This window comes from Zeugodacus cucurbitae, chromosome 4, assembly GCF_028554725.1.
Source record: "Zeugodacus cucurbitae isolate PBARC_wt_2022May chromosome 4, idZeuCucr1.2, whole genome shotgun sequence".
Classification (NCBI taxonomy): Eukaryota; Metazoa; Arthropoda; class Insecta; order Diptera; family Tephritidae; genus Zeugodacus; species Zeugodacus cucurbitae.
Window position 1 is genome coordinate 56,432,038 of NC_071669.1, and position 17,989 is coordinate 56,450,026.

Sequence of the window (17,989 nt, forward strand, 5' to 3'; positions counted from 1 at the left end):
TTTATATTATATAATACACAATTTGATCCACATATTCGGTATATATGTTACATAAAGTCCATTGAAAGTTGGAAACGCTAATATTAGGTTAGAAGCACCGAGGTCCTCGTGTTCGATATATGGGATCTTAAAAACCTATGGCCCGATTTCGGCGATTTTTAGAATGGAGCTGCCACACTATAAAGGTAGTATTTGTTCAAAGTTCAGCACCGATATCTTCACTAGTGGTTACTTTATATATTGTAAAGTAAACGATTCAGATTGTCTTCAAAGTTCTGGATATAGGAAGTAGGCGTGGTTGTGAAGCGATTTGGCCTATTTTCACAATATATCATTGGGATGTAAGGAAACTATCACAAACCTAGTTTCATTGAAATCGGTCGAGTAGTTCCTGAGATATGGTTTTTGACCCATAAGTGGGCGACGCCACGCCCATTTTCCATTTTGTAAAAAAATCTGAGTGCAGCTTCCATCTGCCATTTCTTACGTGAAATTTAGTGTTTCTGACGTTTTTCGTTAGTGAGTTAACCCACTTCTAGTAGTTTTCAACCTAACCTTTGTATGGGAGGTAGTCGTGGTTATTATCCGATTTCTTTCATTTTTGGACTGAATTAAGAAGTGGCTAAAAAAACGACTGCAGAAAGTTTGGTTTATATAGTTCTATTGGTTTCCGAGATATGTACAAAAAACTGAGTAGGGGGCGGGGCCACGCCCACCTCCCCAAAAAAAATTACATCAAAATCTGCCCCTTCATATTTTATTTCCATAGCTTTAGTTATGGCACTTTATATATTTTCGGTTTTCGCCAGTTTGTGGGCGTGGCAGTGGTCCGATTTTGCTCATTTTCGAAAGCAACTTTCCTATGGTGCCAAGAAATAAGTTTGCCAAGTTTTATTAAGATATCTTAATTTTTACTCAAGTTACAGCTTGCACAGACGGACGGACGGACGGACAGACATCCGATTTGAACTCCACTCTTCACCCTGATCACTTTGGTATATATAACCCTATATCTAACTCGTTTAGTTTTAGGTGTTACAAACAACCGTTTTGTGAACAAAACTATAATATTCTCTAGCAAATTTGTTGCTAGCAACTTTGTTGCGAGAGTATAAAAATATCCGATAATCAAACTACAAAATTCAATTCTAACATGTTTTATTAAACATATAACTTTACAACTACTACGGCGCCATACAAAATTAGTCGGATATAACTAGATACATGTACATATCTATCCGAATTGTCTTAATATATTTTGAATAAATGGTATATTTAAAGCTGTACAATTGGTGTATACACCTGGATGTGTGTCGCTTGCGCATCCAAGTCCCCAAGAAACAATTCCGACGAGATTATTTTGGTAAACGATTGGACCACCCGAATCTCCAAAGCAGGCATCCTTCTTTCCCAATACGCCAGCACAAAACATAGTGTTGGTTATAGCTGAACGCCCTTTGTAATTTCCACAGCTGATACTTGGTACAGTAACTTCGTGTAACAGTGTCGGACCATTTGTATTTGTCTTGGTTGCACCATGTCCATAAACAGTGAGTAAAGCTCCCATATTTAAATAATACGGATATATAGGTATTGCGAAAGTTCCGTACTGTGGCATGACGTTGGCGAGTTTTATTACTGCGCAATCATAATTTAATGTATTATCTCGATATTCAGTGGATATAAATATTTGAGACGCTCGTCTAACAGTACCACGCCGTCTCCTGGATTTTGTATTGCAATGTACGTAGAAACTTGTCGGCGGATTCCCAAAAACACAATGCCCCGCCGTAAGGGCGAAACTTGATGTTATCAAACTTGCTCCACATATAAACCTTTTTCCATGATGTAATCTACAATAACCTGGCCATCTATTACTCCTGACCGCCCGTCCACCAATAATCCTTTTTTGTCCATCCACCATAAGTCCATTCTGCCAGATAACATAAATGAGTACAAATCCAATGAACGTGAGTGAATGCATTATTCCTATGCTTATCTCGGCGGCTTCACGTACTGACTAATGTCAACTTCAAGTTGCAATAATTTATATAGGTCTTGAATAGAGCACATTTATGTTTAAGGAATGACATTTGTTTAAATAAAATTTTGAAAAAAATGGAATTAAGGTTTGCAGAATGCCAAATTGTTTGCCCAAAGTGCTTATATGTTTCATATATCTATGGTAAATTGGTGTGAAAGTTAAAATAAATGTTTGATATTAGAATGCAAATGTATTGCCTTGTCTACACAGCTGTTTTTATCTGTTGAAGAAAACCAAATTCTAACAAAAGAATTGTATATAAGTAAGTAAAGTCTAAGAACCATTTTGCACTGTTATTGAACTGATTGACAACCCTTAGTGACACGTCTATGCTGCTAAAATAACCGCAACAACAATCCTAGTCGGATTTAAAATCTTTTTATACTCTTGCAACAAAGTTGCTACGAGAGTATTATAGCTTTGTTCACATGACGATTGTTTGTAAGTCTTAAACTAGTTGAGTTAGATATAGGGTTATATATACCAAAGTGATCAGGATGACGAATAAGAGTGGAAATCCGTATGTCTGTCTGTTCGTCCGTGCAAGCGATTGAGATACATATCTTGATGAATATGGTATAATAAGAAGGTATTACATATACGCGTAATTGGACCACTGCTACGGCCACAATATGGCGTTAACCGAAAACCTAAATGCAAAAACGATTTCAATGAAATTTGATATTTTCTTGATATCCTGGTGTTGGCTGATAACTTGATGTCAAATGAAAAATCGGCGAAAACGGTTCACAATCACGCCTATTTTTCTAATACCACAATTCTGAAGTCCAACTGATTCGTTCACTCTACAATCTTTAAATTAAGCACTAGTGTTGATCTCGGATCAGTACTTTGCCAAAATACTGCATTTATAGTGTCTAAAATTATGTTTTCAAGGCCTCAGATACCGAACATGAGGACCAGGGTGCTTGTTACTATTTTTTTTTTTACCAAAAATGTAGATTACCGACATTTAGATTTACAGATATTCTGAAGAATTTTTAAATTAAGTAAACGTACAACCATTATATCCAAATGGAGCTCGGTGCGTAAAATGGTTGAAATCGATCCAGGAACTACTACATCCTATATACTATATGGTATATAATGATTTTCGTTATTCTATTGGACTTTATGCCGAATATATGGGACGATTTGGGTGTTATAAATGTTCAGTAATACAGAAATTTGTTTAATCTTTATATCTGAATCCAATCGAATAACTTTTAGAAAGTTTCTCAAATGTGAGTTTCAGACCTGCAAGGAAATGTTAATTGGGCTAAGTTTCTTTTCGACACAATTTTGTTAATTTTTTTTATTACTCAGTCTTAGATTGAACATAAATAAGTTTTTTTCTGTTTTATTTCCTGCATTTCCTGTGATAGTACTGTACTTTCAGCCAAATTTTCTAAATATTTTATGAACAAATGGTCGATTTAGAACTGTACAATTGGTGTATACACCTGGAAACGTGTTGGTAGCACAACCAAATCCCCAGGAAACAATTCCGACTAGCTGATTTCGGTAAACGATTGGACCACCCGAGTCGCCAAAACAGGCATCCTTCGTTCCCAATTTGCCAGCACAAAACATAGTGTGGGTTATAGTTGAACGTCCATTGTAATTTCCACAACTGATTTTTGGTACAGTAACTTCATGTAACAGTGTTGGGCCATCGGCATTCGTCTTGGTTGCGCCATGTCCATAAACAGTGAGCAAAGCTCCTATGTTTAAATTATACGGACATATAGGTATTGCGTAAGTTCCGTACTGTGGCATGTCGTGGAAGAGTTTCACTACTGCGATATCATAATTCAATGTGTTATCCCGAAATTCACTGGACATGTACGCTTTACACACTCTTCGAACAGTACCACGCCGTCTCCTAGATTTCGTATTGCAATGTACGTAGAAACGTTTCGGACTCGCCCTAGCCACACAATGCGCCGCCGTAATTAAGAATCTTGGTCGTATTAAACTTGCTCCACATGTGAACTTTTTTCCATAGTGTAATCTACAGTAGCCTGGCCATCTTTTACTTCTGACTACCCGTCCACCAATAATCCTATTTTGTCCATACACCATAAGTCCATTCTGCCAAATAACATATATGAGTACAAATCCAATGAACGTGTGTGAATGCATTATTCCTATGCTGATCTCGGCGGCTTCACGTACTGACTGATGCCAATTTCAAGTTGCAATAATTTATATAGGAGTCGAACAAAGCGAATTGTTGTTTAAAGAATGACATTTGTTTCAATAATATTGTAATTGTAGAAAAGGAAAAAACGGTTTGCAATATTATTGATGCCAAATTGTTTGCCGAACGTTCTTAGAGGTTTAATAGAAATTGGTGTGAAATTTAAAATGAATATGAATCATATGTATGTTTCGTACTGGGAACACATTTTATTGCATTGTCTACACAGTTGTTTTTGGCTGTTAAACAAAACCAAATTCTTACAATAGAATATAATAACGCTAACAAAAACCTAAGCTACATTTCATCACGGTCAATGACCTGATTGACGACCCTTAGTGATACGTCTATGCTGCTAATAGAACCACAACAGCCCTACTCGGATTTAAAATCCTTTCAAATCTTTATTACTGAAGAATGCAATTACTTTTAGAAAATTGCCTAAAAAGTGTGTTTCAGCGATGTAAGGATGTGTTCCAAAGCACATACGAAGAAGGTGTGTCACGGATTGAACAAATTAAAGTGGCTAAGTTTTTCTCTTAGGTCTACAACGTTGCTTCCGCCGTTTTCCAATAGATGTCTCTAGGGTCAAGCACTGATCGATTAAATCGACCCAACAAAATATATGTTACTTTTTGAGCCGAATTTTCGACATTTGCGGGAATGTCTCTAGGATCAAGCACTGGTCGATTAAATCGTTTTATATCGTTCTTGGACATTTGTGTCAACATTAACCAAACAAAATTTTGTAGAGATCTGTTTGCATCCCAAACTTATTCTCCACTGAAAATGTCACTTTTTGAGTCGAATTCTCGGCATTTGCGGAAAATTCCAAGAAAAGTGCGGCTGAGTCTCATCGAATGCTTTCGGATACGTACGGTGAGGCTGTCCTAAGTGAAAAAAAGCCTTAAATTTACAAAAAAACGGCGGAAACTAAGACAAGCTTATTCAAAATTCCTTTTTACTCAGTAGAATTTAGCCGATTACTTGTTTGAAATCAAGACTGAACCTAAATTTCGTTTTCGTTGTTTTATTTCCTGCATGCCAAACCATGTACATTCATCCATATATATATGTTTATAAAACTAGATTTTTTTTAATAAATAACTACATTTAAATAATTACAATATGATTAATCTTAATAGTATTATGTCACGCAAACGTAACAAAACTAATTACAATTACATACAATATCGCCACACTTCCTGCTTACGGATACTTTTTAAGCGCTTTATCGATAAAACTATACACCTTGCTAATATCTGTGTACACGCCCGGATATTTGACACGCCCACAACCCATACCCCACGAAACTATGCCAGCTTGTTTGCCATTGCAGATCATCGGACCGCCAGAATCACCCGAACACGAATCCTTTTTACCCGGCTCCGAAGCGCACATCATATACTGCGTAATGGAGCCCGTACCACGATATTTGCGTTGACAAACTGCACGACTTACGAGTGGTACATGCACCTCTTGCAATTGTCGTGAGACGACGCCATCTTCTTTGGTATAGCCATGACCAATAACCAGACAACTCGTACCGACAGCGACGGCGCTCTTATCCAATGGTATCGCTGTGAAACTGGTGCTCGGTATGGCGGAGGCGAGTATTAACACAGCGACGTCGTAATTCAGCGTTGCCGCATTGTATGTTTTTGAAATCAGCGCATTCTTAATCGTTCTCACTACGCCAGCATCGGCTAAACTTATGGTATCGGCGTGTACGCGCAACGCCTTCACATTGCTGCCCTTGACACAGTGCGCCGCCGTGAGTACGGCATTGTTTCGCACCAACGAACCGCCGCACTTGAACTCTCCTTGATAGTGCAGACGCACATAATAGCGATATTTCTTTTGGGTCACCGCACTGCCGCCCACAATACGCTCGGATATTTGTTGCGTATAAATATGGCCGAATGCAAAATATAGTACTAATTGCAAAACTAATTGTCGTTTGAATTGACACATAGCATGCCGCTCACTGTCCAACTGAGTGCGTTCACAGGTGCGCATAGTGTTTTTATGCATACATACATATATAGAATATGTGGCGGCCTTTCGGAATTGTGCGGTCATCGCTGGGTTCTCGCTCGATTCTCCAATTCGTGTCTCTTCATTTCGTGACAAATTTGTAAAGACTTATATTGAATAATTTTGACATAATATTGGCTTATCGGTTATCAGAAATGCATATATATTTATATCAGATGTTAAAACCACGAGCTGTTTGTGAACTATTTTAGTTCGTATGTTCTAAAATATGTGATCTCAGTTGTGAAAGCGAAATTAACTCTCTTCGCTAACCAACCACCGGTATTTCCAACTACTGTTATTCTCCCGAAAGCATATGTATGTAAAAAAATGTTGTCGCTAGATGGCGCTGGTATCGATTAATTTGCAAAAATAGGCTTTATGGTCCCATATTTTTTGGTTGCATTGAAAACGGGAATGTATTTGAGAGTTCAAAGTGTGATAAACTCAACGAAGAATGACAAAAATATAGGACAGTCACAAACACAATTGTCAGTAATGGTTCCAGTTGACAATCGAAACCGCTAGATGGCGTTACAATCGAATATTTGTAAAACTGACATCTCATTTCGCTGAAATTCAATATTTATAGTTATAATACGAGAAGAAAAAATTTACACTAGCTGCCAACCAGTTAGAGTAATTATATTATTATAACGGGTGTTTTTAGCGGCATAGGTTTTTTTTTATTTTGAATAAAACTCAAAAAGTGAGTATGTACAACAGTCAGCTGGGTATTGTCCCAAACTATTTTTTTCCGAGAGATTAAGTCGTGAGTAAGAAAAGTGTATTCGCCGATTTTCGAAGTTAGCCTTCAAAATCGAAATATTTGCCTTCGAAGTCTTATTGAAAATCATTATTACTAATAATAGGATGTAGTTACTAAAAAATCTAAGAATTGATTATAATCTACACTTTCCTCTTAATTCAAACGTGTATAAATTGGTCCAGTTTCGGGAAAGGTGCAAAATTAAGTATATTCCCGATTTACACCATTTTATAAAAAAAGAAATGTGCTTGGTAACCGGTGAAGGTTTTCGTCAAAACCGCTTGGCAGCCAATGTGTTAACAAAATCTTGTAATTAATAATAGTTTTTTTTTTTAAGTCTTTTTTCGAAAATCGAATCTAAATATTTCCATTTTGATTCCAATCTTCGAAAATCGGAAAAAAGGAGTTTGGTCCAATCGTTCATAAAAATAGTCGATTTTGACGATTAGAATGAACTAATTTTGAACCGAATATCGTTTTCCTCTGCCGATGACCTTGTTGAAATTTGTTGTTATTTGGCTCCAATGTAAGCTTGTCAAATTATACTTAACATCAATTGCTAATAGCCTTTTCACACAAGAGCTAATTGATCAATTCCAGTTTCAAAAAAAGGTCCTTGTGGTGACCATCATTAGTCCTTGGAGATTCATCTAAAATCAATCGGATAAAAAACAAAATAGTTTTATAAATAGATAACCTGGGTCTGATCGAAGCTTTTTTTTCAAAAATTAACAAAATGGCGGCGTCAGGAATTTTTTTCTAGATTTTCGGGAAAAAATCAACAGTTAATTGGTCTTAAAAAATCATTCTATCAGGCCTGAGTTTATTATATATATATTCCAGAAGCTGTTTAAATTTCATTAAAATCTACTGAGCGGTTTTCGAGTTACAGTTACACACAACGGTAGAGCTGATGAAACTTACCTACTTCTTATAAAAAGCATAAACCAAAATGTACAACAGCTGATCGGTTATCGAGTAGCCGCCAGTGTGAAAGGCAAAAACTGGTTTCTCAATCAAAATTTGAATTGATCAATTAATTTAGCTGTGTGAAAAGGCTATAAATCTGTCATCAGACCAGTGAGGTCTACTCGTAAACTATGAAATATTAAATAATAAATCATTAAACTGCAAACATACTCTACAAACCTAACTAGATCCCCCTCTATGCTTAGACAATAAAATTGAATATTAATCGGCGAAAGTACAATATTAGACTATATACATTATAATATAGCATTATTTGCTAAATTAAAAAATATATGCATATATAGCTACGTACTATATTTGTACATTTGTTATGAATATATACCTGTATGTACGATTTTTGCATTAGATTGAGCAACGTAATTAAAAAACTCATTAAATCATTTGTAAACACAGCAAATTATTTCAGAGAACAAAGGTAGCTTGAATAATACGTAGTATCTCGTAAGCTTTTGTAGAGTTTGTGGATCGATTAGTAAGTCAATATTTTACAAACATATCACACTTCTATGAGTATTTTTTTGCTTTTAATATTTTGACTATTGTGTCTTTGGAGCTTTTTGAATTCAAAATTAAAGTGCTGAAAGTAGAACCAGAACTCGTTTAAACCAACTTTTGCATTTTTTGCTATTAAATCAAGCAGTTAATTTTTTTAGTCAAAGCAAAAACAGATAGTTTGATCAAATGTACTCTTGAAGAAACGTCCCGGTTTTACGAATAGAACTTTCACAATTTTCCTGCAAAAAAAATCTATGCCTCTAGAAAACACGCTATAAATATTATAGATGCAGGAAATATAGAAATCCATTAGAACCAAGTTTTTCTAGATTTTATTATAATATATCTCTTTTCCGTACATGAAATATCCCGTTATTAGTTCTTCACCCGAAAACTGCAAATAATGACACTTCACAAAATACTAAACCATTCACTTATACTTCTCAAGCGTGCTTTCAATAAAACTATAAACACTGCTGATGTCCGTGTAAACTCCAGGATAGCGAGGATCGGCACACTCCACGCCAAAAGAGACAATTCCAGCTAGCTTGCCGTTACATACCATTGGTCCACCGGAATCCCCAGAACAGGAATCCTTTCCCGCATCCGCTGCACACATCATATACCTGGTAATGCGCGTAACTCTTAAGTACATGAGTTGACAAACGGCGCGACTCAACACCGGCACCCAGACCTCTTGTAACTGCGTCGAATCTTGTTCCTTATCATTTGTCATACCATGTCCGATAACCAGACACTTTGTACCCACAGCCACTGGTGTCTTATGCAATTGAATTGCTGTGAAGTTAGCATTTGGTACGGTCGCGGCGAGTATTAACACTGCCACATCATAGTTTGTGGTACGTTCATTGTATAAACTGGGAATCACCACCGTTTTAACTCTTCTCACAATTCCTTTATCTTTCAAGTTAATGGTGTCGGCGTGTATGCGCAAGTCCTTTACCCTAACGTCGTTAACACAGTGTGCCGCCGTGACAACAGCATTGTTCCGCACCAAAGAGCCACCGCACAAGAATACACCTTGATATCGTAGACGCACAAAATAGTCATATTTCTTCTCTGTTACCGAAGTGCCACCCACAATTCTTTCATCGATTTCAGCGCAAAGCAGCTGGTCCAATGAGAGATATAACATTAGTTGGAGTAGTAGCTGTAGTTGGAAACCCATAGCGTTGTGCTTTGAAACTAAGTACATTCGCTACGGCTTTTTGTGTATTTATTGAAGTCAAGCCTAAATGGAGTTTCGCAAAACGCAAGAAAGTTTTTAAGATTTATTTCGACAAGTTTTACACTTTGTATATTATATCTGTGTTTAATTGTCTCATAAATATTTTAAGTATTTGCCAGTGACATCAATCTCGTCACTTATTGTTACTAAGTACTGAAAATCCCGAAAAATATGTCAATATAAAGTATACACAAGTATTTTAAAATTTCACACCTTATACTCATATAAATCGTTCGCGAAAACCTGCAATTCTCATCAAGTTTACAATGAACGTATATAATTCACTGAACCCCAAGTTTAACGTGATCATATATATATTCACTGAATTCTTAAAACCTTCACATTTATTTCCTTCGTTCTACTCATTCTTAGCTCTTCCAATCCTTAAACTTAAACTTCGGGATTACAAAGTTTGTTGATATTACCTCCTCTAGTATTACATATGTGAGCAGGAATTGATCATTATTCCAGATCACGTTTGTCTCGTGAGCAATTAGTTTTAGTTTCATAAAAAATTGGAGAAAGTTATGAAACTAACAAGCAATTAAACATTAATTAACAAATACGTCATTTGAACTATGGAATATTTTGTGGTTTGTCAATTAATTTTTAGTCGAGGGAAATTCCTTCATGTAACGGAAAAATATGCTTTTGAGTGTTTTTATTCTTATATGAAGATTGGCAGAACTGACGTAGTAACCAAATTAATCTCAATTCGGAAATTTTTATTTCCAAAAATATTTTATTTGTGACAGATCCGCTCCAGTGCTGACAAAACAATTTATCTTATTCCATTTACTGTATAATTATCTGAGAGAGATTTTTAAGATATATCTAGAACAAAATTTGTTTCAAAGATTTCCCCTAACTCAGATTAACTACAAAATCATCTTGTATCGTACGTGGAGATTTAGCATTTTTCAAATAAATAAATAAAAATACGCTTTCGGAACGGTGACTGAAAGAGTGTTATCTTCTGCTCAGCCAACGATTTGCTCGTTCGTTTCGTCACTCTCTAGCGTATATAAGAAGGCTTCTTTAACTGTATGCTAGAATCACAATCTCAAATACTTCAAATACATTTTCGAAGCTTCTTCGTGGAATATTGTACAATTAAAAGATCCGCCAAGTTTTATGATTTCAGTCTCGTTTTATTCATATAAACTTATTACTTATATTAAGTTAGTATAATAATACCTTTATGCCCACCTATCCAAACTAATCGAACTTAAATTAAATGCATTATCTAATTGACAAATCTTGATAGACGACTAACAGTGCTTATACAATATATTCATTATCCACTTCCTGATCTTACGTAATCTCACATAAACACCCGGCGATTCGGCGCGTCCACACTCACGCCGTTTACCCCACGACACAACACCGACCAGACGACCCTTGAACACTGCAGGTCCACCAGAATCGGCCAAGCATGCATCGCGCTGACCCGGTACCGCTGCACAGAACATCGTTTCGGTGACATTTCGATAATCAACATAGAATGCTTTACATTTCGCCTGCTCTTGGATACGAAGCCGCACTGTATGCATGTGATCCGGTGGCAGGATAGCATGTTCACGTGTTAGACCCCAACCGGAAACGGTAACGTAGTCACCTTCTGTGAGCCTAAAGTCACCAATTGCTATCGGTTTAATGTTGACACCTTGTAGTTTACTGTTAAGTCGCATAATGGCCACATCATGCTCGAATGTGCGATTATTATAGTCGGGCGATACGAAAACTCGCTCGACGGTACGCCAATTTTCCAAATTCGACAACAAAGTATTGCCACCACGCACCACAAAATCATGTGGTGAATTCTCGCCAATGCAATGTGCAGCCGTTAAAACACAACGTGACGTCACCAGCGAGCCCCCACAATGAAAAAAGCGATTCAAACGTATATTCACCAGATATGGCACTTCACGAATTTGCGCCGGTTCACCGCCGATAATACGGCGATCACGCTGTGTTTCGCTCGTTGTCGGATACGCCAGTGTCCTTTGAATGAGTAATAACAAGAGTGTCAGTGGTGAGAAATTCATTTTGTGGCACTTAAATTAGCGCTTCGCTCAGCCACAACTGCTGCTCAACTGATGTAATAAATATACAAGAATTCTGTTTTTTATAATGCCTGACAATTAAGTAATTATTTGCTGCTAAGGTCAGTCAACATCATTCAAGTTCCAATACAAATATTTGTCGGGGTTTTACAAGGCCTAATGCCAGTTGTTTGTAGCGCCGAAGTGGAAGTGAATTGGGTAAATAAGCGCTCTCAATGTAACCAAAAACAATAAAAATAGTTAAACAGTTAAACAGTGCGCTACAAGAATAATTCAAGATCACGGACGCGATCGCTTGAAAGGTATAAAAGCTTGAGTGGAAAGCTAGACGGGGTTTAACATTGAAAGACTTCTGAAAACCAAAGCAGACGGTGAAAGTTGTCGGTCCAATGACTAAACTCAAGTGTTGTGAACTCGGTATTCTACTTCCGCTGATCCTCCTAATACAGTGCAATTATATTCCACACATTGCCGCCACAAATGGAACGATCGCTGTTGATGTGCTGCCATTAACGAACGACACGATAACCAAGAAGATCATCGGCGGTGATTTCGTTTCGATTCTCGGCGCACCGTTTATGGTGAATCTACGGCTGGATAATGAATTTGTCTGCGGCGGCACCTTATTGCGTCCGAATTGTGTACTAACTGCCGCGCATTGTGTCATCGGCACGCCTGCATTTCGTTTCGACGTACAAGCTGGTACGACAATACTCTCGAGTCCAGGTCAAGTCGCCAATGTAGAGTCCATATTTATACCCAGACAGTACAGCAAGGCAACTAAGAATTACGATGTGGCAATTATGCGTTTGGACAGACCGTTGAGTGGTAGTCGCGTACAGTTGGTGACGCTCGGCAGTGATAATGTGAGACCGGGACAGCGTTTACGTGTCTACGGTTGGGGTAGACGGCGTGAGGATGGTGCGAGTGCGGTGGCTTTGCGCGCCGCGGTGGTGCGCGTCATCAGACGTGCCGAATGCAATCGCGTGTATCGGCAGGATGATGAAGGATATCTAAGTCGAACAATGTTTTGCGCTTCCGCGCCAGGTATAAAGGATTCCTGCTCTGGCGATTCGGGTGGTCCATTAATGTTTCGTGGTCGACAGTATGGCATCGTTTCGTGGGGTATTGGCTGTGGTCGTACGAACTTCCCAGGTGTCTATACGAGCATAAGAGCTGTACAACCGTGGATTAATCAGATTGTGGCACAGCATTGTCAGTAGGAATTCGTTGTTTATTGTTAAGGAAATTTTGGTGATGGTTGGATTTAAAAATAAATGATTGAAAAAATAAATAAATTTGAATATAAAATTTTAGGAAAACTAAAATTTCAAAATATTTTCGGAAAGTTTTTCCATTTTTTGAAATTTAATAATTTTGAAAATGCATGTTTTTTATACCTTTTGGAATAAGTCATGGTTTATTGATAAAGCTTTTCTATGAATATTATGCTCGATGTATGCAAATTATAATAATATAGTTCAATAGAAATATGTTATTCATCCTAAATGCCCCCTAAGCAGAAGCTTCTAGAAACCTGATGCAATTACTTAAGTCGAAAGACCGACATATCAACGAATCAGTGCTTTATCCTTATTTAATACGCGTCTCTTTCGAGTATCCAGATCTCTGATAAGAAAGTCTTTCGTTGTATTTGAGTACCGACACTTACCAGGTTATCTATATCCAAATCTACAATCATTACGTATATATTCCTTTGTTATTTGATGAAGAAAAGTCAGAACCAGCTTAGACCTTGCACTTGAATAAACCTTTTCAAATTTTCACTTTCATTAAAAACCCAAGTAAACATTTCTGCAATGCGACAAAGACGGGCGGGCATTAACCTGTTTTACTAATACCGTCGACTTAGATCGTCTCAATGCTAAATTATATTAGTCTCAATGCAGCTGTTGCAAGATTGATAAGTGGAAGAATACTTTTCTACTTTTTTCTGCCTTACGTAAATATTAATGAACAAATAAATATTTTTTAATAAAAGTAAGAGCCGACCACTTTTAAAGAAAGTTCATTGAAATTTGATGAATATTTGATGTATCGGGCAGAGGAAAACAGAGGTAACGTGGTGTCAATCTTCATAGATTGTCGAAGGTATTTGAATATATTTTTTTCAATCCTAATGATTTTTTGTTCTGAATGAATGTACCTCATTCGCCAAAAAAATAAATATTACAAAATTGCAAACTATTTCTGAGTATACAGGTTTGTTATTTTTAATATATATATATATATATATATATATATATATATTATATATATATAGCGATTATAGCCGAATCCACCATAGCGCGCCAGTCGTTCCCCCTTTTCTGCTTTTTGGCACCAACTGGAAACACCAAGTGAAGCCAGGTCACTTTGCACTTGGTCTTTCCACTGGAGTGGAGGTCGTCCTCTTCCGCGGCTTCCTCCAGCGGGTACTGCATTGAACACTTTCAGAGCTGGAGTGTTTTCATCCATTCGTACAACATGACCTAGCCAGCGTAGCCGCTGTCTTTTTATTCGCTGAACTATGTCAATGTCGTCGTATAATTCGTACAGCTCATCGTTCCATCGTCTACGGTATTCGCCGTTGCCAATGTTCAGAGGACCATAAATCTTACGCAAAACCTTTCTCTCGAAAACTCCTAGTGCCGTCTCATCGGATGTTGACATCGTCCACGCTTCTGCACCGTAAAGTAGGACGAGAATAATGAGCGACTTGTAGAGTTTGATTTTTGTTCGTCGAGAGAGGACTCTACTGTTCAATTGCCCACTCAGTCCATAGTAGCACCTGTTGGCAAGAGTGATTCAGTTATGTAAATATTGGCAAATTCTTGCTTTATGGCTAATTTAAGGTGACGTACTGTCTCAAACTGCTTTCCGTTGTGGAAAACAGGAGCAGAGAGGTTCCCCCAGAGATCCTCAATAGGGTTTTGGGTTCGAACTCAATGCTGCACATTGTAATACCGGTATTTTCCGGTCGTTAAAGATGTTCTTCGTGTGTATTGAAGCGTTATCCTTTCGATATGTCCAGTTATATACCATAAATATTGCCAGCAAATTTTATTAACTCGCTGTCCAAAAGATCTACATTGATGTTAGCATTCATTTGAGTGAATATAAAACATGTAGATAGCTTTCCACAGCAGCAAAATGCAGCCCATGAAATAAGGGTACCGCTTCCAAAACATTGCTTGTAGTAGGACCGTCGTTCCTGGTGCGAATCTCTCCAATATTTCTTGCAATTACCTGGGCCGACCAAATTTAATTTTTTTCGTCACTAAAGACTGTATTCTATCACTCATCGGCACAGAATTGGTATTTATTTGCAAACCTCAAATGTGCTTTATTGTGTCTTACTTTAGCGTTGGTTTAGGTGCCATGGAGGTGTGTATCAGAAACTGTCTTAACTAGGTCCATATTTGATCGCTGCTTATCAAGTCCGCAACTACTAGCCGTCGAATCATCCTTTCGCACCGCTCATCAATGTTGTTTTTCGTCCGCTGCGTCGCACTATACCATAATTAGTGGGGTTTTTAAGAAATTTTGAGATACAGTTTCGATGTCGCTTTGGTCTACAGCCATTTTGGAACCGCTTTTATGCATTCCTATGATTATTACTTGTTCCTCGGCTGATAAACTAGTACCACGAGACATTTTAGGCTTAAAGTTAAATAAATGTAATCAAATTTTTAATAATTCATTAATTTAATGCACCTACAATAAATTTGTAAACAAATTTTAGCAAAGAAATTTTTTGCTGCGACACTATCAGTAAGAAAGATCCGCTAAACTGATTTTGCATATATAAATATTTACTATGCAATACCCAATTCACAATCACATTCTTAATGTAACTGTACAACGAACGAGAAAAGTTTGAAACAATTTTCGTTGCATAGTAACGGTAACATATCAACCTTTTATTCCACATTTACCGAAATCCAAAAAATAACAGTGAATAAGAAATATAAACAAAAGCAGAAATGCACATATAGTTATTTGACTGGTCTCTCATCATCTCTGCTTTATGTTTTGCCGAAAGAAAGGACTTTCCAGTTTTATGCCGACTTCGAAGAGTTTTTGAATCTTATAAGAAAAACTTCAATGCAGATATACGCTCGTTTATCATTTCCTATGATTCATGAATAATGGCTACTGGTCCCTAGCTTGCATATATGGCCTAAATATAATTGTTTCCGACCCTATCGTTGACTTTAACATTATGAGATTTTACTGTACACATTGGTTCGATCCCAATATTGTGTGATATGAATGAATACTACAACCACAGTCGATTTAAAATTCCGTCCAGTAAGAAATGAAGAATTGGTATCTGAAAATATTCCATATGTCTTAAATTCTTATTTATTAATTCTTCGCCACTAGTTTTAAACTAAAATATCTTTCCTACTCTTCAATAATCCCTTTTACCTCTCTCCTCTTTCAGTATTTCTTACCACAGATTTATCGCCCGGTCGCCAGAAGTTGCATTCGCACATACAAATCGACACTGGCGAATTGACCATGCAAGGTTCGAACTCCGTGCTTTATTATGTATTCAGTTTGGTGGAGACACCAATTGCGCTACAGCAAAAGACTTCCTACGTCATTGACATGCAGCGTCCAAAGGCAGCGACTACATTGACACAGATTGACAGTGGCACCCCCAACAGCGTGGAGAATTCGCCTGAAAATGTACGCAACTTCATTCCTCCCGTTGATGTGCAGCCGCTTACGGTTTCAACACCAGTCCAAATTGAGTTCCTCGACGAGAGTCGACTACGCAAAACGCGCGAAGACACCATCAATATAAAATGTGATCTCGACTTTCGGTTCTCGGCACGTTTCTACACGCTCAGCAAGCGACCGCTCACGAAGGTCTATCGCGGCGAGAATTTCCTACTGCGCGCCAACATCGAAGTGCGTTCGCCGGTCGATATTGACATACTCGAGACGTACTTCATTTGTGATCACAATTTGGTGCAATCCACGTATAGTTTTAAGAGGAAAAAGTTCACACAAACCTATCGCAATCGCGATAAGCTCGAAGACGTAATCATACTGCGTACGAACGCCGCGACCAGCGATTGGGCCACTTCGAAAGATTTCGAACGCACCAAAAGTGGCGATACACAATCGGAGCTCTTCAGCCGTTCTAGACACGCGCGCAAACTGCATGCCATAAAGAATATGCAACGCGATGCGGGGGTGGTGGGTGATGCGACCGATGTAGTCGCTAGTGCGCACATGAACAAGCACCTCATGGGCAAAATACCGAACAACATGACAATAATAAATAACAGTGCCGGTTCTACGAACTCGCTGTTGGCGATGGCGAACAATTCGATGACAGCTTCTGGTTCTTCGTTCGATGAGAAACTCAACTCCACTGCGCTGGAGGCAACAGACGGTGTTGATGGTTCGACGACGACGTTGGCAGCAGCGGCGGGGCGTGCTTTAAATACGCGTGTTGTCTTCAATAAAGCAATAGAAGCGATTCAAGTCACTGGACACTGTCGCGGTTTCTTCAAACGCATCGTAACGGCCGAACCTGAAACGCAAGCCACAACAACAACAGCAATACAGCAGCAACCGAATTTCGGTGTCTATTGCATACGTTGGCGCCGCAGCGGTCACAAAGAGGAAAACGAATCGAAATTTCTGATACAAGGTCTGGAGATCGAGGAGCCGCCTTTGAATATTTACTGCACCATTGAGGAGAAAATGTTCGTAAAAATGCCCATGACCTATAAGGTTGTCTTACGTAATCCCACCTCGAATGTGTTGCATTTGGTAGCCACACTGAGCATTAGCATAGCGGATAATTTCATTTGCTCCGGTCACAAGCAAGTGAGTGCACAACTACTCAAAATATACCAGCTATAGAATTTCAATTTCTTTTGTTTTTTTTTTTATTTCAGCTTGATATCTCCATTTATGCCTATAGTGAGAAAGAACTGGTCTACAACCTCTACCCGCTATGCGTTGGCTGGGTGAATCTGCCCGAGTTAACCATAGAATATAACATGAAGGCCGATCCCAATAAAGACGACACGCATAATAATGTGCTGAGTGAACTGGTGCAGCGCTCAATACCGAAGAAGGTTTTTGTCTTGGTGAGTAAAGAGAGAAA

The 17,989-nt window shown here is 38.0% G+C and overlaps 3 protein-coding genes across 3 annotated transcripts in view; 2 read left to right on the forward strand and 1 right to left on the reverse strand.

The window, feature by feature from the left end:
- Positions 1 to 17,989, forward strand: part of LOC105220918 (trafficking protein particle complex subunit 11) — a 42,005-nt gene that overhangs the window by 19,538 nt on the left and 4,478 nt on the right. Inside the window, exons 13-14 of the mRNA XM_011197487.3 lie at positions 16,304 to 17,706; positions 17,778 to 17,972. Of these exons, the coding sequence (XP_011195789.2) occupies positions 16,304 to 17,706; positions 17,778 to 17,972 (1,598 nt within the window). The remainder of the gene's footprint in view (positions 1 to 16,303; positions 17,707 to 17,777; positions 17,973 to 17,989) is intronic.
- On the reverse strand, positions 8,856 to 9,772 carry LOC105220917 (seminase). Its single transcript, XM_011197486.3, has one exon. It carries the CDS (start codon positions 9,752 to 9,754, stop codon positions 8,969 to 8,971), a length of 786 nt encoding a protein of 261 aa, XP_011195788.2. The 5' UTR covers positions 9,755 to 9,772; the 3' UTR covers positions 8,856 to 8,968.
- On the forward strand, positions 10,784 to 13,129 carry LOC128921300 (trypsin-like). Its single transcript, XM_054228407.1, has one exon. The coding sequence runs from the start codon at positions 12,243 to 12,245 to the stop codon at positions 13,074 to 13,076; it is 834 nt and encodes a 277-aa protein (XP_054084382.1). The 5' UTR covers positions 10,784 to 12,242; the 3' UTR covers positions 13,077 to 13,129.